The following is a 22,104-nucleotide window of genomic DNA, read 5'->3' as shown; positions in this document are numbered from 1 at the left end:
TCGGGGTGGATTCCCTTTGAGGGCCCGCACTGCGGTGTGCTCTTTGCAAACTGATATTTCTTTGCCCAGCTTCACTCTCCGGGTTTAAAATATATTGGCACAATTCCTGGATCACCGCCTCACAATTGCTGAAAATATCCAGCTCTAGAATTCCTTTGAACCGTAGGTTATTACGGCGGGATTTTCCAAGTCCTCCACTTGATCTTTTAACTGCTGGATTTCTGCAGCTGCCTTTTGTGACTCTGCTTTTTTACTCCAAACTTCAGCCTGTACTGTTTCCATCTTCTCCTCCATTTCGTCCACCCGAGACCCCATATCTCTGATCTCTGTCTGGTACCCTTCCAGATCAGACTTCAGCTACTTGAACCATCCCATCACGTCTGCGTTAGTGATTTCTTCATTGTTCTTACCCAGTTCTCTTTGGGTGTCCGAGTCCGAGGGAATCGTGACCATTTTTTCTAGTTCCTGCGTGGTTCCAACCACCTCCTATTCGCCTTTCCCACCTGGTTCTGCTGTGTACCGAAATTTTTCTAGACTTTTTTTCAGTGGCATCCTTTGTATCTCTTTATACCACTCTTAGTTTGTTTAAAAGTCCCTGGAATCCGGTTGTCTGTGCACTTTGCCCATTTTACCGCACCTTGCGGTATGTTGTTCTATATCCACCTCCAATATCTCCTGGAGCTCTGTCTCACCTGGCTATGGCTAATGATTCAATTGTAGGTCGAGTTTCTCTCACTCTCCCTATCCAGTCCACCTCTTCCCTCTTCTGGGACTTTTTACTGTAATCCACTTGCCTTTAGTCCGCAGGGGGAGGGGGGGCAGAGAAGCCCTTCTCCTGCAACGTTATTTTTATTTTCCTCCGCAGGGCTCCCTCTCCCACAGCACCCCAATAGCCAGCCTGCTGCTTTTGCCCCATTCTGTGCTCCTGTCCGGTGCAGCTTTCTATCCACTCCTTCTCCTCCCTTGCGCCAGCTCTCCACCACTTCTCCTCTGGTTACTGCAGGATTCCCCTGCTGTCTCTGCTCTGAGCTGACTCCTCCGTTACGAGGGGGAGGGGGGACCCACTGGTATTCTGACTCCCTCTCCACTCACTGGCCTCCGTTGCTCCCACCTCAGCTCTTCTCCGCGTCCGGGGCACCTCAGGAGCTCTCTGTTGTTCCCACCGCCTGCCCCTACTTCATATCTCCTTATGCGGGGTTTCTCTTCCCGGTAGCGGCCACCATCTTGGATTGCGCCACGATACAAGCGCTCTCTCTTCTCTCCCTGCCCCATCTGGGCGTTTTAGCTGGTGCCACTTGCCTCCCTTTGCTCCCACCAACCCCCTCCGTTGTTGTATTCCACCGGGAGGGGGTCTCGCTGTCGCGGGGCTCGATCGGGGCTTTGTGGATCTCAGCGTGCGGCGGTCATGTTGTTTTTCGGCTCCACCGGAAGTCGACAAGCTGGAAATTGGTTCTTGCACTAGTCACCCACATGTAAGACTATGCTATCCTGTTTGTTCTTGGAGAACTCCCTTTTCTTTTTTTTTTTTTAATTATTTTTATTGGTGTATGAAGTCAGTCATAATACATCTTATAAACATAGCATAACAATAGCTTTATAAAATTGTTCATGATACAACACAGCTTAACCTCTGATCTGACTGAACTCCATAACGGTTTGTAACCCCCCTCTCCCCACCACCCTCCCTTCCCCTCCCCAGTGAGTAGAGAGTTCCTCGGACTATACACATTCTTTACTACTCAGGTTTGGAGCGCTGTTGCGAAAACAGAGTCTGAGCTCTACACCAAAGATCTCGGTATTGACGGAGTCTCAGTGTAACAGCAAATTTATATGTCATGCTAACCCAGCTGCCCATTTCTATCATACAAGTTTTCCATGATTCCACATCCGGGGGTGCCTCAGTGACCCACTCCCGTAATATGCACTTCTTCAAAATCATCAATGCCAGCAGTACACAGCGGATCTGGGCCGCGCCCAGTCCCTGTCCTTTAAGTGACTCCATCAGAGTAACAGAGTATTGCCACTCCACCATGCGTTGCAGAGTTTCTTCCAACAGTTGCAACGCACTTGCCCAGAGAGTATGCAATGATGGGCATTCCATAAAGGAATGTAGGAATGAGCCCACACTCCCCTTACATTTACTGCATGTGTCGTCCTCCCACATCCCCAAAGCTTTCCCTCTTGCTTTTGTAATATGTACCCTGTAGAGAATCCTATACTGGATGTCTTGCAATGCCGCATTCGGGGTTATCTTACTGAAGTTTCTGAATGTTACCCCCAGGCGTTCCACCGTGACTTCTTCAACAACGTCCCTACTCCACATCTCTGCCAATTGTGTCATATATGGTGCTTTTTTGTGATCTCTGATCACTTGATGCCACCTGGACAATCTATTGCTTATTGGATTAGTCTGCATAAACAGGAGATCCAATTTGGTGAAGTGAGCTATAGCCCGGGTCCTGCGCTCTTCACTCAGGACATAGTCTCGGGCCTGTAAGAAGGCGAAGAATTGAGAGCCAGCTATCTGCAGTTCCTGCTTTACCATGTCAAAGGTTGGAAAGACGTCATCCCCGTTTCCTAAATTGACCTATGAACCGACATCCCTTTTCCCGCCAGCTCCCAAATACCGACACGCCCTGCCCGGAAGGCCATGTTCCCCACTAATGGCATAAATGGGCTGACCCCCTTGCCCGCTTCTCCATGCCCTCTCCACCACCTCCAAGCCCGCTGTAACGCAGCCACAAATGGGTTACCCACTATCTTTCTGGCTCCCTGTACTACCCAGGACTCTAACACCGTAAAAGGGTCATTCGGACTGCACCAGCTCTCACAAAATCCCGGGAGGGCATAATGTCCTTCCCCTGACATCAGCTCGTGTATCCACCGCATCAATGCCACCACGTTATATCTCCTCAGATCTGGAAGTCTGAGGCCTCCTTGTGCTTTCCCATGAATCAATTTAGTAAATGCAATCCTGGGGCGCTTGGAATGCCAGATAAAAGTGCCTATAATGCTTCTATACTTTTTCTCCTCCTCCCTTCTCACCCACAGCGGGAGCATTTGCAATGGGTATATGAGCTTAAGTAGCAGTACCATTTTCACTAATGCAATCCTGCCCATAAAGTTTAATGGTAGGTCTTTCCATTGTTTACAGAGTTTTTTTTACCTCCTTTATACGGTCAATTACATTTCTTTTATATACCCAGGCCTGATCTGCACTAAGGTGTACCCCAAGGTATTTAATGCCTCCCAGTGCCCAGCGTAGAGGGAAGGTCGACGATTCTCTACATCGACATGATGCATTGACGGACAGCGCCTCTGATTTCTCAAAGTTTATGCTGAGGCCCGAAAATTCCCCAAACTCTCGAATAGTGTGCATCACCAGGGGCAGAGTTTCAGTCACATCATCTATCAGCAGCAACATATCGTCTGCGAACAAATTAATTTTATGTTCTCCTCCCACTCTTAACCCTTTCAAATTTGGCTCCTGTCTTATTTTGGCTGCTAGTGGCTCCAATGTTAAAATAAACAATAAGGGTGACAGCGGGCACCCCTGCCTGGTCCCCCTTCCCAGGGTGAATGTATCCGTCAGGGAGTCGTTCACAAATATTTGAGCCGTCGGGGAACTATATAATGCCCGAATCCAATTCAAAAATTCCCCCTGGATGCCGAAACGCCTCAATATCCAAAACATATACTTCCAGATCACCTTATCGAAGGCTTTTTCGGCATCCAGGCTAGCCAGAATGGCATCCCCAGTTCTCCCCTTCCCCTCCAGTAGCACTCTGCATACTTTTAAAATGTTGGCCGAGTACCTGCCCTTAACAAATCCTACTGGTCCGCATGTACCAGACAAGGCACCACCCGTCCCAAACGATCCACCAGCACTGCTGCCAATATCTTTAAATCTTGGTTCAGCAGAGAGATTGGCCTGTATGAGCCCACCAACTCCCCGTCTTTCCCAGGCTTAGGGAGCACCACTATATGTGCGTGATTTAACACCGGTCCCATAGTACCCGCTTCTCTGGTGTCCTCACACATAGCGATAAAAGGAGCTATAATCACATCCTGTAAGATTTTATAATATTCCACTCCCAGCCCGTCGGGGCCCGGTGCTTTTGCTAAGGTTAAACGCTTGATGACACTCTGAACCTCCTTCCCTTGTATCGGCGCATTTAGCACCTGCCGCTGTTCTACCGAGATAGTGGCCAAACCCACCCCTTCAAGAAATTCCCTACATTTATCCTCTGGGAAAGAGCCCTCCTTATACAGGGACGAGAAAAAGCGTAGAAACTCCTCTTGAATGTCAGTTAACTGCGCACATACCCTCCCTTGCTCGTTTCTAATTTTGCTGATAAATTTCCTCGTTGACCTCTGATTCACGAGGGATGCTAACATTTTGCCCGTTTTATTGCCCCACTGGTGTAGTTTATATTTATACAATTTAACATTGTAAATTGCTTCCTCATCCAGCACGCTCTGTATTTCTTTCCTACACTCCATGTATGTCTTTCTATTGCCTTCAGAGGGGAGACCCACAAGTGCTCTATGCGCCTCCCGCAATTTCATAGTAAGATCTTTTATTTTTCCCCTGCGCTTTTTGTTTTTGGAAGCAACGTATGTAATAATTTTCCCTCTTAGCACTGCCTTTGCGGCCTCCCAAAAGATTCTTGAGCTCACCTCCCACGCATCATTCTCCGCTATGTAATCCAACCAGCACTTCCTTAGATAGGAACAGAAGTCCCTGGCTCCTATATAACGCCGGATTCATCCGCCATCGGGCCGGTCCTTCCCTCCTACCCCAGGACAACTCTGCCCACACAAGTGCATGGTCTGACACAGCTGGCTCTACAATTCCCGATGGATTCGTTATAACACTGAGTGAGTATGATATAAGCAGACAGTCAAGGCGAGAGTGGGCCCCATGAGGATGTGAGAAAAAAAGTGCAATCCGTGTCTGTTAAATGTTGTTGCCTCCATATGTCCACCAAATCTAAATCTCTCATTAGCAAGTTCACGCCCTTGTCCTCATGGTCTTTCCCTGCTCTCCGTGGTGGCTTGCAATCTATTGAGGGATCACTGGTGATGTTAAAGTCCCCCCCAACTATAAGTTGATAGTCATCTAATGCTACCAGCTTGGCTTTCAATAAAGTGAAGAATGTATGGCTATAAACATTGGGTGCGTAAACATTGCATAATCCCACCCTTTTCCCTTGCAAATCACCTGTCACTATCAAAAAACACCCATCTGGGTCCTGGTACATATTATGTAAGTCAAAGGCCACATTTTTCCGTAACAGTATGGCAACCCCCCACTGCCTTCCATTATATGATGCAAAGAATATATCTCCCACCCAATCCTTCTTTAACTTAAGGTGTTCTAGCTTACTTAGGTGGGTTTCCTGAATCATGGCCACATCAGCTTTCTGGCGCTTAAGAGCCTGCAGAATTTTAGTTCTCTTTACCGGGGAGTGCACTCTGTCCACATTCAGCGACACAATCTTAAGACTAGTCATTAATAACAAAATGTCTCCTGCCAACTTGTGCATTAGGTCCCCACACTATCTGAAGGCTTCCCACCTGAGCCCTCAGAGTTAAAATACACTGCCCCGATCTCTGTTGCTTCTCAAACTCTCCTCTCCTCTTGCCCTCTGGTCTCTCCCTTCGTCTGCACACACTCCAAGTATTTGTAGGGAAACTCTCACTCCCTCCCACCCCTCGTCCTCCCTATACTACCCCGCCCCCTCCTCCTCTCCCTTGTACTACCCCATTAATTCTGTCCCTCTGAGCACACATACCCCTTTTGCATACCAGTGCTCAACACTCACACTCCCCCTTTACACCACCAACTCTCCCGAACTCCGCCTTCTCTTCCCCTACCCTCCCCCCCTCCTGGTGTTACCCCAAAATTTCACTCTGCTCAACTCAACATATATCTAAACATTATAATCTGGCAAGTGAGCACATGTGCTCCTGAAAATAGAAATTTTTTCAACCAGGAGCTCAAATGAGACCAACATTTTAACCTGTTGTAAATGAAACGGGATAGTTCATGGCCCAGGGTCTTCTCTCAGTTCTCTGCAAGCATGCTGACATGATGTACCGGTAAACTGCATGTCTGCTGACTTCCCTGAGTATGATGATACTTGCAATCGTCATTCTTAATTTCATCTCTGTTCTTGCCATGTCTGCTACCAAGAAATTCCATAGAAATAACTCTGTTCCAGCTAGCTCCGCCATTTTTCAGGTTCATCTATCACCTGACTTTTCTGCTGCTGCATTCTCTCAAGGTAGTGTTGACACAAACTTTTCTAGGTCTGCTGCTTCACTGAAAAATAAAGTTTTAATCTCATGCAGTACTCGCACCTTCGCGGGGTATAGTAAAGCAAATCGTACTCCCTTGTCATATCGCCTTTTGCAATGACGGCCCATGGCTTTCCGTTGATCCGAAACTATGGCCGAATAGTCCTGAAAAAGCATTATTTTCTCTCCCTCATAAGCAAGGCCTGGATTACTTCTATAAGCCTGCAGCAGTGATTCCTTATCCATGTAATTTAACAGTTTTGCCAGTACTTGCCTTGGTCTGCTTTCATTCACTCGTACCGCTCCCACTCTGTGTACTCTCTCCACCTGCAAAGGATACTTGCTGCTGTCCAGGCCCAGTTCTTTAGGCAGCCATTGTTCCACAAATTTTGGAGCTCCGTCGCTTTCACTGCTTCTGGGATGCCCACTATCCGAAGGTTATTCCACCTGCTGCGGTTTTCAAGATCATCCGCCTTCTGTGTCAGCTGCTCACACTTCCTTTCCGCGCTGCAATGCGCTCGTTCGTACCTACAGCTGCATCTTCACAACTCGACACTCTTTCCTCCACGAGTTGCAAACGGGCGCTTTGGCGTTCCAGTCTCTCACAGATCTGGTCTACCGAGGTCTGCAATTTTGATAGTTTTTCTTCCAGCATCGCGGAGATCTGCTGCGCCAGGTCCCGAACCACTTCTGCTGGCATCGATCCCGCCATCGCCGTCTCAGGAGCCGCTGCCATCTTAGCCTGCGTCGCGCTGGTGTTCTGCTTTCCCCGCGGAGTCTTGGCGGGCATACCCTCTCCTTCGCGGGCGACGAACATCTCCGCTAGAGTGCTCTTTTTGTAGCCCTCGCCTTCCGCCGTCAGATGGTGCAGAGCAGGGGATCACCTTGGGGGGAGATCGCAGGTAATTTAGCAGATTTTAACGCGCTCGAGTCGGAGCCGGTGTCAGAGGCTTCCACTCAGCTCCACGTCATCTCGTGACCCCTGAAGAACTCTCTTTTCTATCAATGTCATCAAGATGTATGGAGCCAATGTTACCTCTAAGGATTGATAGCTTATATGTGCAAAAGGATTGATAGCCCATGTGCAAAAATGTCCACTGACCAAATCTGCGAGTAATTCTGTGCAATAGAAGCTCTTAATTTGAAGTTAAGAACTGCATAGTTGTAAAGCCACCAATCCCCCTTCCCCCCCAAAACATTCATACCAAGTGTTTTTAAAACAGGATTACGCAGCTTAGGGAGAACATTGTTAAATCTGAATAATGACAGTGTTGCCAGCAATCTATGCTTATTATTCTAGGACCATCCTATGGATGGGCCCAAACCAACTTAGCAGAGCACCAGTTTAAGCCAAGAAATTGCTCAGCTGAACATGCCTCAGTAGTCTCTCGTACTGCTTTCTAGCAAGTAATTAAAATGCCTCAGCATAATATTTTTTTTTTTTTTTTTTTTGGGGGGGGGGGGGGGGGGGGGGCTACCTAAGCATTTATAGGTTGAATACTAGGGATGGACAGTGGACTTCGGTTCTTGAATGTTAAGGGATGGTGAGAAGAGGGGGTTTGTGGAGGAGGAAGAGGAAATAGAAATGTTGGTTTTCTTGGAGGGGGGAAGGGGGCTATAAGACCACAAGCCCTCTCTAGTGTTTCCATGATAATTTTTTTCTTTCGAAAATGGCCTTGTTTGGATGGGTTGTGTGTGGGGGGGGGGGGGGGGGGGGGGAGGGGAGTGTTTTATGATTATACTAGTAAAAAAGGCCCGTTTCTGGAACGAATGAAACGGGCGCTAGCAAGGTTGTCCTGGGAGTGTGTATGTTTGAGAGAGAGAGAGCCAGAGTGAATGTGCGGGTGTGTGACAGAGTGAGACTGTCTGTGTGAGTGTGTGAGAATGAGAGTGTGTGACAGGGCCCCCTCCCCTGTTCCTAATGCCCCTCACCCCGTTCCCTCCCCTCCTTTTCCTCCTCCTTCCCACACTTTGGGTTCCATAAGGCTTTCAAAAGTCTATGTACCCCCGTGGTCCTAACGCCCAGTATCCGGATACCCCACCGCTTTCCTCCTCACCCCTCCCCCAAGATGTAATACTTTCACGTCCTTCATTTTTTAAAAGTGTCCTATCTACCCTGTGTACAAATGCCCGGCATTCAGATTGTGTTCCTCTCGTAAATTTTCATTTCTTTCATTCATTCAGAACTTGCCCCCCGCCCCCCCCCCCCCCCCCCCCCCGGAACACTTTTGGTTCCTTCAGTCTTTTAAAACTGTCCTATGTACCCTGTGTGCTAATGGCCAGCATTGAGATTGTTTTCCTGTCCCAAATTTGCATGTCTTTCAGTCATTCACAACTCCCCCCCCCCCCCCCTTCTCCAGTTTAACACTTTCGTTTCCTTCAGTCTTTTAAAACTCTCCTATCAACCCTGTGTCCTAATGGCCAGCACTCAGATTGTTTTGCTTTGCCAAATTGTCTGTCACTGAGGTCAGTGCGTGCCTGCCTAGCAGACCACTTCCGGCAGGCACGGTCCCAAGCACATCCTGTTGGAGGTGAGAATTATTATATAGGATGTGTCTTGGGATAAGGGTTTTCATGTACTGTGTAGGGTTTATGGGGCACTGTTGTTGGGAAGGGTTAAAACAAAGTGATTTGTATACTGACTATATATTTCTGTACAAAATATCTATATAGAGAGTAGGGGGATAAAATCTGAAAAATAACTGAAGAATTTTCCATTACTGTTTCTGTATAAATGTTTTGACACTTTTACTCATTATACAGCAACTGTGTTGGTGAGTTCTTATATTTTGACATCAATAAAAATGTTGGAAATAAAATGTTATTATTACATTTTTTCTTAAGTATTATGTTTTGCTGTGTGCACAGTGTTCATGACCTGTGTGCATGTACACAAGTGCATTACTTAGAGGGAACACTGCATGGAATATGATTTGTATTCTAACCTGTTCCCACATAGCACTTCTCGCAAAGACCTTTGCTAAATGTAAGCTCCTTTGAGCAGGGACTGTCCTTCTTTGTTAAACTGTACAGCGCTGCGTAACCCTAGTAGCGTTTTACAAATGTTAAGTAGTACTAGTAGTAAATGTCAATATGGATAAATTATGTCTTACCTGATCATCTTCTTTCTTTTAGTCCTACTAGACCAGTTCCAAACCTGGGTTATGCCCACTGACCAACAGATGGAGACTAAAGATTTATGAGCTCTGCCCTATAAGGGCATGCAGCTATAGTTCTGAATGACAAAGCAATGGAGATCAGGCATTTTTCTTTCATGTTTCTACACTACTACTGCTGTGTGATAGTGTGGAGGTCTGCTGTTGTTGCTGCTGGTCTTAGCGTCACAGATCTCTGCCTCACATTTGTCCCACTAAGATTTCCACAAACTGAGATATTAATGATATTGCAACAGGAGTATGAAACCCTGAAGTGTAATGCATACAAGAAGTACAATAAGAGCTTCTAAAGCCAATATGAAATATCTGAGCTTGAAGGGCCTCTGGACTGGTCTGGTAGGACTCAAAGAAAGAAATTCATCAGGTTAAACAGTTTCTCCTTCCTTAGCATCCTTACCAGACCAGTTCAGTCCAGAACATGTGGGATGTAGCAAAGCAATCCTTAAAAAAAAGAGTGGGAGCCTGAAATCCCTACAAAATATGATGGCCTCCAATATAGTCTCCACTGTAGAACCTACTTGTATCACACTAATGGTTCGGAACTATATGACACGATGAACATAAAAGCACTTTGTAAAGGGCAAGAGTAGCTTCTGAACTGTCCAGGAAGCTTTATTTCTATATGTGTTTTCAGGGCTTGAACAGCATTGCTGCTCCTAAGAACATAGGTTGAAAATCATGCCTATAAATGAATGAATATAGTCCTAAAAGGCTGTTACATCATGTGTCATGAGGACAATCAGTCTACCTGGACATCGAGAATTAAAGGAGACGTCCAGGTACCTGAGGGAAAGCGTCCATCTAGCAAGAAGCCACTTAGCAAAATATTGCCATCAAATGGAAGAAAGGAGACAATTGTTTTAATGAACCCCCACACACCCACACATTCAGACAGAATAAGTCCTGGAAAAATAAGTCCTGAAATCAAACTTCATGAATTGAAGAAACTATTAAGAAAACTTCCTGGGAGGACCAAATTCCCTGAGTGTGAAGTCCATCTACACGATCCCCCTTTGCCCCAGTTGGATGCATCTGTGCTCAGAATTTTGTGTGGAGGTGAAATTTGGAAAGGAAGTCAAACTAGACCGAATTAACCACCAGCGGAGAGACCGTTTGTCACGTCTGTGGCCGTGACCACCCTCAGACTTACCTTCTTTCTGGGGGTCAGCAGCTCTGCTGGCTTCTGTGTTTGTCTTGTCTCTAATCTCTGTGCTGATTGCTTCACTAGACCTCACCTGTGTGTGCTATGCCTCTCTGGGGAGCCAGCATCTAAGATGGCTGCCACCAGCTCTATGCCAGCTTCCAAGATGGCTCCTGCTTGTCTTTCCTGTGGGCTCACTTCCTATGTGTGTCAAGCCTCTCTTTGGGGTCAAGGTACTTCCGGCTTCTGTCCTGCTGCTGGTGACCTCATCAGTGAGAGCCTTCATAAGGAAGTGCTGTGCTGGCATTCTGGATCTTTGCATTGCCAATGCAGTGCCTTAGGTCCCGAGGTTAGTGTGCTGTTTGCACAGATAGCTTTCCTTGTCTTTTCTTGTGGGCTTCCAGCCCTTCTGCTTTGCGAGTTACTATCACCTGTGGGCCTTGCCTTCTGGCCCTTCTGTGTTTATTGCTCTGTGGGCCTTCTGGCCCTTCTGTGTTTATTGCTCTGTGGGCTTTCAGCCTTTCTGTGCTTATTATTCTCTGTGGGCTTCTAGCTTTTCTGTTATCCCTGTGCAGTGGTGCTGCCCCCTGTCTGAGGTTGGTCAGCGGTTGATGCTGCAGCCATTTCTCTCCTTTCTATCTGTTAGCTACTGTAGCTCCAGTCTAACCCTTCCTCTGGCAAGCGTAGCTGTCATTCCCATTCCCTTGAGCTTAGCTTGTAGGTAGCTCCTGAGTCCTCTTCCCTGCCTGTCTGCCTTGCTTTAGCCTAGGTACCTGGGAGAACCGCTGGATCCTGACTCCGGTTGTTCCTGTTGCTGGTTCCAGTTCTGGTTTTCCTGTAAGCCCTACTGGCTGCTCGAACCCGAGGGCTCAACCCTCGGGGAAAGGCAGCTAAGCGTAGGTGAAGCCTACTCCAGTGTGTTCCGGTCCGGTGCGTTCCAGTCCCGAGTGTTCCAGTGCAGGACTCCAGTCCGGGGTTCCAGTCCAGCCTTCTCTGCTCCGAAGGCGATCTTGCCTGCCACTGCCGCTCCTCGGCCGTGGTCCAAGGACTCACGTACCCAGGGTTCCCGGGGAAGAAACCTGACAGAATGCCAAGGCCCTCGAGAACACGACACCGTTTAAGCTGTGGTGTGACCTTGATGACATCCGCTAGGTTCCCCGTGGACTGATGACACTGAGAAGCTAGAGTCCACTGGGCTCTCCTGAAATGGAGATGTAACATGTACAGTGGAAGCCATCTGGCCTAGCACTCTTCATATCTAACGAGCTGTAACTTGCTGAAAGACCTGGAAATCCTGGCCCTCTTGAGATTGGATTCATCTACCAGCAAGTGGTGAAGCAACCGGGCCTTTTTGAATCCTTTTTGGGTACCACTTGTATGGACAGAGAGATCTCCCAGTTCTTCATCTGTGCATCCTGGAGAACTCTGTGCAGAGGGACAGTCACAGCATCTCTGGGTGGAGAATTAAATTCTAATACTTGGAATAACTCAGCTCTATTGTCATGTTCTGACTCCCACTTAAAGGGAATGACATCCGCCATTTCCTTGACAAAACAGGTGAAGCAGAGAGGATCAGGTGGTGAATTCCTCCTCTCTTCAGGGGGAGAGTGGGGGAGGTCTGAGGATATGCCATAAGACCCCTCTCCTCTGAAGGGTAGTCTAGCTCTTCCTCAGATTCCCATGACTGGTCCATTTCAGACACAGCAAAATAGTCTTCATGCGACTTCCAAGTCTGTGCTTGCCTCAGTCGGTAGGAATGATGCCCAGGCCTCGGGGTCGGATGACGAGGTACATGCTCACTTCTCAACCATTAGGGAGCTTCCTCCCCCAATGCTGACTGCTGCAATGCATGGGGCAGCACAAGGGAGTCAGGGACAGCTCCATAGGCGAAATGTGGGCCCTCAAGGTCAGAGTGGCAGAGCGCTGTGGCTGGCACAAGCACCCTTGATGCCAAAGTACTTTGAAGTTTGAAGCAAACCTACCAGCTCCTCACTCAGCATGGCCCAAAACCGGTCATCAGGACAGATATCAGTAAGGCTGGAGATGATGTCCATGTGGAGACAGCCAGCTACGTTGCCGGTGTCGAGTCGGAAGCAGGGTCCTAACTGTGTGGGGGCTAAGGCGATCACCGTGCATAAAAGGGAACCAATGTCAATGCTTCTTGGCCTTCACCCAATGCTAGGCTGCGTAGAGAAGAGCATAACCAGCAGAAGAAAGGAGGTGTTGATGCCCCTCTACAAGTAGTTGGTGAGGCCCCACTTGGAGTATTGTGTTCAACTTTGGAGGACATATCTTGCTAAAGATGTAAAAAGACTGGAAGCAGTGCACAGAAAAGCTATAAAATGGTATGAGGTTTGCGTTGCAAACCGTACGAGGAGAGACTTGCTGACCTGAACATGTATACCTTGGAGGAAAAGAGAAACAAGGGTGATATGATAGAGACATTCAAATATTTGAAAGTTAATCCGCAAATGAACCTTTTCCAGAGACGGGAAGGCGGTAGAACTAGAGGACATAAAATGAGGTTGAAGGGGAGCAGACTCGAGAAAAATGTCAGGAAGTATTTATTCAGAGAGAGTGGTGGATACTTGGAATGCCCTCCCGCGGGAGGTGGTGGAGATAAACGGTAACGGAATTCAAAAATGCATGGGATAAACATAAAGGAATCTTGTTCAGAAGGAATGGATCCTCAGAAGCTTAACCGAGATTGGGTGGCAGAGCCAGTGGAGAGAGGCAGGGCTGGTGGTTGGGAGGCGGGGCTAGTGCTGGGCAGACTTCTACAGTCTGTGCCCTGAAAATGGCAGATACAAATCAAGGTAAGGTATACACAAAAAGGAATCTTGTTCAGAAGGAATGGATCCTCAGAAGCTTAACCGAGATTGGGTGGCAGAGCCAGTGGGGGGAGGCAGGGCTGGTGGTTGGGAGGCGGGGCTAGTGCAGGGCAGATTTCTACAGTTTGTGCCCTGAAAATGGCAGATACAAATCAAGGTAAGGTATACACAAAAAGGAATCTTGTTCAGAAGGAATGGATCCTCAGAAGCTTAGCGGAGATTGGGTGGCAGCACCGGTGGTTGGGAGGCGGGGCAAATACTGGGAAGAATTCAACGGTCTATGCCCCGAAAATGGCAAGGATAAATCAAGGTCAGGTAAACTCATATGTACTACTTTATACGTATATCTTGTTGGGCAGATTGGATGGACCATACAGGTCTTTATCTGCCGTCATCTACTATGTTACTATGTAGACTTCAGGGACTCTCAGTGTCAAAGAGGACAGCATTGAATCCACATGTCCTTTGTGTTGGGTCTGATGCAGATTGGTCCCAGGGCCTGCTACCAGTGCCCGATGTCGAGGGAGGTGGAGACCTCCTCAATGCTGATGCACTTCCAGTGTCAGACGCAGCTGATAAACTGAACTTCGAGGAGCCAAAAAGTTCCTTCTGGTGGGCTTGAAGTGCTGTGTTCCCTTCTGCATTTTTAAACAAAGACCACAGTTGAGTCATGGTCCAGCCCAAGGCACCCTACACGCCAGTTGTGTATGTCAGTACTTGAAATCACCTGACTGTACTGAAAAAAAGAATACCGGCCAAATCAAAAGGCTCAATGATGAAGTCAAAAAGGGGCTTACCTATAACTGAGCCTAATGCTTTGGCCTAAGAGGGCTTTAAGAGCCGTGAAAAAAAACTTAAAAGTGCCAAAATAAAGACCTAAAAAGACTATAAGGAATAGGAAAATCAAAACTATAACGGAAAATGGAAGAAAAAATAAAAAAGATACCCCTATGGGAAGGCACAAAAGTAGTAGAAAAATAATGCCGAGATCAGACACGACCTCCATGCTCAATGGAAAAAACGAGACTGAGGGTCCTGCACTCACACGTGGTGGGGCCACTGCCAAAAGCCTCTTAAAGATACAGTGTGTTCAGCAGGGTCCGCACCAGGCTCTGGCTCTGTCGAGATAAAATCACCCTAAATGTAAGGATACTACTGTCCAGTTTGTCCTTGGGGAAAACATAGTACATAACCAAAATTGGAGGATAAATTGACAAAAACCAAAACCAAGATCTCATTATTTCAGTAAGAAATCAAACCAACCCCCCTGCTACGGAGGGAGGGCAACAACCAAGCTGGACAGTTGCCTCACCGAGTTCCACAAGGGGACACTCGTGAAGAGCTGGTATGATTGAATTCGGGCGGCGAGCATAGCGGCCTGATACGTCTTTCTCCTAAAAGAGTCCAAAGTCCTAGTTTCTCTGCCTGGAGGCGCCGAAGCATAGTCCCAAGTACTCTTGGCTCTTTTGAGGGCAGAGTCCACAACCATGGAATTGTGAGGTAACTGGGACCTCATCAACCCAGGTTCACCGTGGATCCGATACTGGAAATCAGCTTTCTTGGGAATCACAGGGCCAGACAGAGGGTACGACCAGTTCCGCATAAGGACCTCCTTCAGTACCTTATGTAGAGGAGCCGTCACAGCCTCCCTAGGTGGAGGAGGATAGTCCAGGACCTCGAGCATCTCAGTCCTGGGCTCATCCTCAATCTCCATAGGAAAAGGAATAGCTGTATACATTTCCCGGACGAAGGATGTAAAGGACAGACTCTCTGGGGAAGATAGTCTCCTTTCTGGTGGAGGGGAAGGTTCAGAGGGAATCCCATAGGACTCATCAGAAGAAAAGTACCAGGGATCTTCCTCTGACTCCCACGAACGCTCCTCTTCAGTATTGGATAAGACCTCTCTCAGGGCACTCAGAGACTGAGCCTGCCTTGACGCCGAGGAACGATGTCCTTCATGGCGATGTTGAGAGGCCAACACCCACCTGGTCTGCGGTGTAGCTTCCTCCACCGACGTCGAAAGGGAGTCAATCTGGGTGGCAGCCGACACCGATGCCGGCAGCGAGGCCGGGGACGTCACTGCAGAAGCTCTGGAAGCAGGGCCTGGATGCACTCGTTGAGAGCCGCCATCGGAGAAGGCTGCGGGGTCGGTGGAACAGCTGGTAGCAGAATCTGCCGAGGTTCAGGAGCAGGTTCTGGGCTGCTAGGAGACCGACACATCGGCACCTCCTGTATAGAGGGGGAGCAGTCCTCTTGGCGCCGACGCTTCTCGGGTGTCGAGTCCCTCGATGCCCTGGAGCTCCTGATACCGTGTGTCGAAGGAGAACGATGATGGTGCTTCTTTGCCTTCGCTCTACACCCATCATCGAGACTCCTCGGTACCGATGAGTACGTGGAATCCTCACGTCTCCTCAGGCCCGGGTCTCACGAAGGTCGGTCCCGGAGGGCCTGCATAAAAGGAGGCTTCGAGGCAGGTGGGGATCCACTCGACATCTCACTGCTCTCAGCACGAGTTGGTCTCTCAGCAGCCATTTCCTCTCTGCCCAACGTTGATGCTTCCCTCAATGCCGCCAACCTCGGTACCGAAGTCGAAGGACCAGACCAAGCCCCAAAAAGTTTTTCTCGCTGGGCTTCGAGACACTTGAGTCTGTTTCTTCATACGAAGACACAGACTACAAGCGGCTGGGCTATGGTCAGGCCCAAGGCACTGGATACAGCACAAGTGAGTATCGGTACCTGAGGTTGTCTGGTTGCGCCGAGTACAACGTTTGAAGCCGCTGGGTGTCTTCGATGATATGGAAGGAAAATCGGCTTTGGCAAAATCAAACTACGCGATTGTGCCAAAAAGAAGAGGGCACAAAAAGTCGAGAAACCCAACCGTGCGGCCTAAAGGCCGGCCGCGTTGAAAAAAAAAATAAAACTTAAAATTTGGAGAAAAGAAACTAAACCAAAAAATAAAGGAAGGAACTCTTTTTTCCCTTTTTAAATAAAATGAATAAAAAATGCAAAAAGTCGTGAAAACGAAGACTCTTTGATTCCCGGGCCTAAACAAGGAGCACAGGAGGAACCTGTCGCACCTCACCGCGGAAAAAAAGAAACTGAGATGCACTCGCGCGAGGGGCAGGAAATCAGTCTGCGCGTGTGCGCTGCATGCATGCCAGAAGACTCTGGTAAAACTTTTTTGTATTTTACTTGGAAAATGCCGGTTCCAGGGCAGACACGGATGTCGACCCACATGTGGGAACAAGCAGCCTGCTTGTCCTCGGAGAACACAAGTACCTGGCTAGATGTCAAAAGAGTAAAACAGATTTTAGGCTGCTTATCCTAGAAATAAGCAGTGGATTTTCCCAAGTCCTTCTTAAGAATGATATGATTTATGAACTTTTCTTTTAGGAAATTACCCAAACCTTTTTTAAAACCTGCTAACTGCTTTTACCATAAGATCAGTCAAACTGGGTCAGACCAATGGTTCATCTAGCCAGTACCCTGCTTCCAGCAGTGGCCAATTCAGGTAATATGTACTTGACAGAATCCCAAATAGCAGCAAGATTCATGCTACTGATCCCAGGGACAAGCAGTGGCTTTCCCCATGTCTATCTCAATAGCAGACTATGGACTTTTCCTCCAGGAACTTATCCAAACCTTTTTTTTTTTTAGTATCAGATACACTAACCACATACTTTGGCAATGAATTCCAATATCAGATACACTAACCACATACTTTGGCAACGAATTCCAAAGCTATATCTGTTGTTCTAAGATGGAACAAGTCCAAGAATGAGCACTTGATTTCTGGAGCTGGTAGAAGCCTCAGAAGACTCATGTGGGAAATGGCAGCTTGCTCAGTGTGTTCAGTAAAAACGCTTTAATGCAGATTGATGAATTCTACATCACAGTAGCAGAAAAAACTGTTTCCCATTTGAATGGCGTCCCCTTCAACTTGCAGCAAGATAAAGCTGCAGTGAGCAAAGGTTCACTTAGAAGCTTGCCAAGCCCCACACATCAGAAGCCACAGAAGAAATGCCTGAAAGATCTTAGTTTATCCATTCATTACCTCAGACATAACGGCCAGCTGGGAAATCTAGCCCAGTGCTGTAGCCTAATCATGATGGATATCTCCCGTGGGTTAAATAAAGAGCTAGCTGCTTGAGCTCCCTTAGAAGCAGCTGAGCATCAAGCAACTCCCCCCTCAAGCATTAAATGGAGGCTTCTGTTAGACCATATGAAACAAGACCCACAACATAATCTTGCCATGAGAAAGTTAAACATTTATCTTCAAATTCTGAATTTTCTCTACAAAGGTATTCGGGAATGGGGAATCTCCGACTCCTCTGGGATGTCCCCTTTGCTCAATAGGGTAAAATGTCCAAATACTACTTCTCTCCACCTCCCATCCCCATAATTAAAGTGAGGCTTAACCAAATTAGCACCCCAGCTCCACTGAGACTCGGTCCTCCAACCAGCTCACAAGCTAAATTTCACCTTATCCAGGAACTGCACTGCTGCCTGCCTTCATTTCCTGGCAACACAAATACTGAAGACCTGTGGCTGCAAAGGGCAGAGCTCTCTGTCTCTATCTGCTGGTTGGCGGGCATAACCCACAGGTTCTGGGCTGGTGCTAAGGAAAAATACAATAAGGCGGCAACCTAATCACAATCTACATGAAATGGAAGTATCTGTCTTCTGTGAAAATGCTATATGCTAAGGGGCTTAAATGAGTGAGGAAAGTAGAGAGAATAAAAGCAGAGACAATATAAGAACAGATTGTTTAGAACTGAATGAGGACAGCCTTCCACTCACTGGGATTTAGCTTTTACCTGATGGGTGGGGAGAAATTAACATAACCTAACAGAATGTTGGATATGCTAAAATTATAATTATATAGTTCCAATACCATTGCTATCAACAGCTTATGTATGTTATGATTCTTTACTATTTCAACATGTGACACAGTTCTTCACATTTTCATTACTAATTAGGGGCTTTGCCCTTAAGTAAAGCAGTAACCTGTTTCCTTAACACAAAGAACTTGGCTATTCAGTCCATACCTCTGTAGTCTGTTCCTGAAAAGCATACAGAATACCATCAATAAGCTGCTCTTCTAGTTTGTGGTCTATGTCAGCTGCTCCCAGGTTGCCCATTATCTTCTCAATTGTTTCCATCACCATTTTCCTGTACTGTTCGGCCTCATCTTTTAAATCATCCACAATCCTGGAAATAATTTCTGCTGCACCCACTTTGTTTGCAAGTTCAACAGTGGTATCAACCAACTGAAGACAAAAAAAAAAAAAAAGCAGAACACAACTATTTAATAGGGTTACATAAAAAAATATAATTAGTTTATTACAAAAATAAATGAAGCCTTCAGATTATAACAAATGATATGGTCTGAAAGCACACTTGGGGAATTTTTGCTGCCTAAATTAGAGAACTTGCAATCCTCAGCTAAGGTGAAATAGCCAGCAAAATGAATTAGCTCTGGGAAAACCACAACTGTACCAGCACCTACCTGTCTGTAGTTCCTTCTATCTAATGCCATCCTGTGCTGCCAAAAGTGTTTGAAGAAAGGTGGAAGAATTTCTGTCTTAATGTAGTTTGCTTCCACACCATCTGTGCCACAACACTGCTTAACCACCTAGATGACACAAACATACAACAACAATTAGCTTCAATAATGCTCAAGTTAATAATAGTCCACTTCTTCTCCAACCCAAGACATCAAACATAAAACCCAGACAAGATAGGCATGGAGATTAGTACTACAGTTGAGAGCTATAGAAAACAAAGAGAAAAAAAAAAACTTGCCTTTAGCACAATCTTTTTCATTTCTTCATCGGGAGACTGGAACTCTCTGATAAGAATCAACATCACTTCTCGAGTATAGTAGTTAGCATATTCAGCATCCATAAGTGGAATAAGATAGCCAATGGCTTTCAAAAAGGCAGCCAGACCCTGTTACAAAAAATAAATTCTAATCTATAATAAACTTACAATATACACTGGTACAGATGAAACCAAGTAGAAACAATTCTTAAACATACCTTGCCTCTGTGTTGACGGATACCCTTCCAAAGGGGCTTTAAAACGGAATCAAAAGATTCAATTCCATAAGGTGTAGCTGCTTCAGCCAACGCAGCAATAGCCAAAGCACTGATAGTGCGGACTTTCTGCTGTTCATCTACCAGACCTGCAAACATTAACAGAATCTGATATAATGAAAGTTTGCTGAAAATTAATCATCTTGAGTACACAGAACTTCTAGTACATTTACTGAGGCCCAGAAGTGAATAAAACCAACACAGCAATATTTTCAGATTCATTTATAAAGTAATAATCACTAGTAAAATCCAATAATTTGGACAGAAAAGTTATCACCACAATGAAGGATTTGAAAAGCTCTACATCTGAGGTTTAAACAGGCATTTTGGTTAACAGTAGGTGTGAGGAAAAGCGAAGTTATGTAGAGCAGGTGTTCTCCAAGGACAGCAGGTCAGGTATTCTCACATGTGCGTGACATCATCCAACGGAGCTTGGTGCAGACGCTGGCTAGCATATAGATGTTTCAAGAAAATTCTAGCAGCGTCCAACCGTATATGTGCAACTTCCTGCCCAACGCATGAACGTAGGTCCCTCAGTCAGGTAATACAGCTAAAGGAATACAACTCCTAGGGGAGGTGGGAATGTATCTGAGAATACCTGGCCTGCTGCCTTGGAGAACACCTGTTACAGGTGAGTAATTTTGCTTTCTCTGAGGACAAGTACGCCCAGTTGTATTCTCGCAAGTGGGAATCCCTAGCTACCAAGCTCATGAAAAATAACGCTAGGACAATAGGGCCTTGAAACATTGAGGCCTCAAAGTCAATTAACCTGAAACTATATACTTATAGCCTGGAACATAACAAAATTGAGCCCGGGAGGGTGGAGCTGGATTGTAGACACCAAACAATTTCAGCAGGACTGTCTGATTGAACTGGCTGTCATATCGGGTATCCTGCTCAAGGCAGTAGTGAGATGTAAAGACCACGTCACAGCCTCACAAAATCTCCTCTTTGGAAGCTGACCTCAACACATCACTACTTACTTACTAAATAATCTGTCTGTTTTCTGATTTATAGAATTATATCCATTATGTTACACTTGTTCTTTATGTAACCAACTGTTTTATCTACTCTTGATTGGCGATTGTCAGGATGTATTATTGTAAGCCACATTGGCGTCTGCAAATAGGTGGGAAAATGTAGGATACAAATGCAACAAATAAATAGTATACTTATATAGTTATGGCTCTGACATTGTGAGCCTTGCAATGACCCTCTAGTGTCAGCCAAACCTGGGCATAAGTAACATAGTAACATAATAGATGATGGCAGAAAAAGACCTGCACAGTCTATCCAGTCTGCCCGACAAGATAATTTCACGTGTGCTACTTTTTGTGTATACCTTACCTTGATTTGTATCTGCCATTGTCAGGGCACAGACCGTATAAGTCTGCCCAGCACTAGCCCTGCCTCCCAACCACCAGCCCCGCTCCCACCACCGGCTCTGCCTGACAATCTTGGCTAAGCTTCTGGGGATCCCTTTCTTCCAAGGGGGATTCCTTTATGTTTATCCCACGCATGTTTGAATTCCGTTACCGTTTTCATCTCCACCACTTCCCGCGGGAGGGCATTCCAAGCATCCACCACTCTCTCCGTGAAAAAATACTTCCTGACATTTTTCTTGAGGCCGCCCCCCCTTCAATCTCATCTCATGTCCTCTAGTTCTACCGCCTTCCCATCTCCGGAAAAGATTCGTTTGCGGATTAATACCTTTCAAATATTTGAACATCTGTATCATATCACCCCTGTTTCTCCTTTCCTCCAGGGTATACATGTTCAGGTCAACAAGTCTCTCCTCATACGTTTTGTAACGTAAATTCCATACCATTTTCGTAGCTTTTCTTTGCACCGCTTCCATTTTTTTTTTTAACATCCTTCGCAAGATACGGCCTCCAAAACTGAACACAATACTCCAGGTAGGGCCTCACCGTCTTAGACAGGGGTATTAAAACCTCTTTTCTTCTGCTGGTCACGCCTCTCTCTATACAGCCTAGCAACCTTCTAGCTACGGTCACCGCCTTGTCACACTGTTTCGTCACTTTTAGGTCTTCAGATACTATCACCCCAAGATCCCTCTCCCCGTCCGTACCTATCAGACTCTTCCCTCATAACACATACGTCTCCCTTGGAGTCCTACTCCCTAAGTGCATCACTTTGCATTTCTTCGCATTGAATTTTAATTGCCAAACGTTAGACCATTCTTCTAGCTTCCGCAGATCTTTTTTCATGTTTTCCACTCCCTCCGGGGTGTCCACTCTGTTGCAAATCTTGGTGTCATCTTCAAAAAGGCAAACTTTACCTTGTAACCCTTCGGCAATGTCACTCACAAATATATTGAATAGAATCGGCCCCAGCACCGATCCCTGATGCACTCCACTTCTCACCTTTCCCTCCTCTGAGCGAACTCCATTTGCCACCACCCTCTGGCGTCTGCCTATTAACCAGTTCACCACTTCAGGTCCTATCTTTAGCCTGTCTAGTTTATTCAAGAGCCTCCTGTGGGAAACCGTGTCAAAAGCTTTGCTGAAATCTAAGTAGATTACGTCCATAGCACG

The 22,104-nt window shown here is 46.6% G+C and overlaps 1 protein-coding gene across 3 annotated transcripts in view; it reads right to left on the bottom strand.

Annotated features, from left to right (window-relative positions):
• Positions 1-22,104, bottom strand: part of SF3B1 (splicing factor 3b subunit 1) — a 189,707-nt gene that overhangs the window by 58,706 nt on the left and 108,897 nt on the right. For all 3 annotated transcript variants that reach the window (XM_030209807.1, XM_030209806.1, XM_030209808.1), the window contains 4 exons: positions 19,493-19,638; positions 19,257-19,403; positions 18,961-19,086; positions 18,500-18,721 (listed from right to left, as the gene is read on the bottom strand). In XM_030209807.1, coding sequence (XP_030065667.1) covers positions 18,500-18,721; positions 18,961-19,086; positions 19,257-19,403; positions 19,493-19,638 — 641 coding nt within the window. The remainder of the gene's footprint in view (positions 1-18,499; positions 18,722-18,960; positions 19,087-19,256; positions 19,404-19,492; positions 19,639-22,104) is intronic.

The sequence above is a fragment of the Microcaecilia unicolor genome, chromosome 7 (genome assembly GCF_901765095.1).
Source record: "Microcaecilia unicolor chromosome 7, aMicUni1.1, whole genome shotgun sequence".
In the NCBI taxonomy this organism is placed as follows: domain Eukaryota; kingdom Metazoa; phylum Chordata; class Amphibia; order Gymnophiona; family Siphonopidae; genus Microcaecilia; species Microcaecilia unicolor.
The sequence above is the reverse complement of the archived record's forward strand: the minus strand, read 5'-3'. Positions and strand labels throughout refer to the sequence as shown.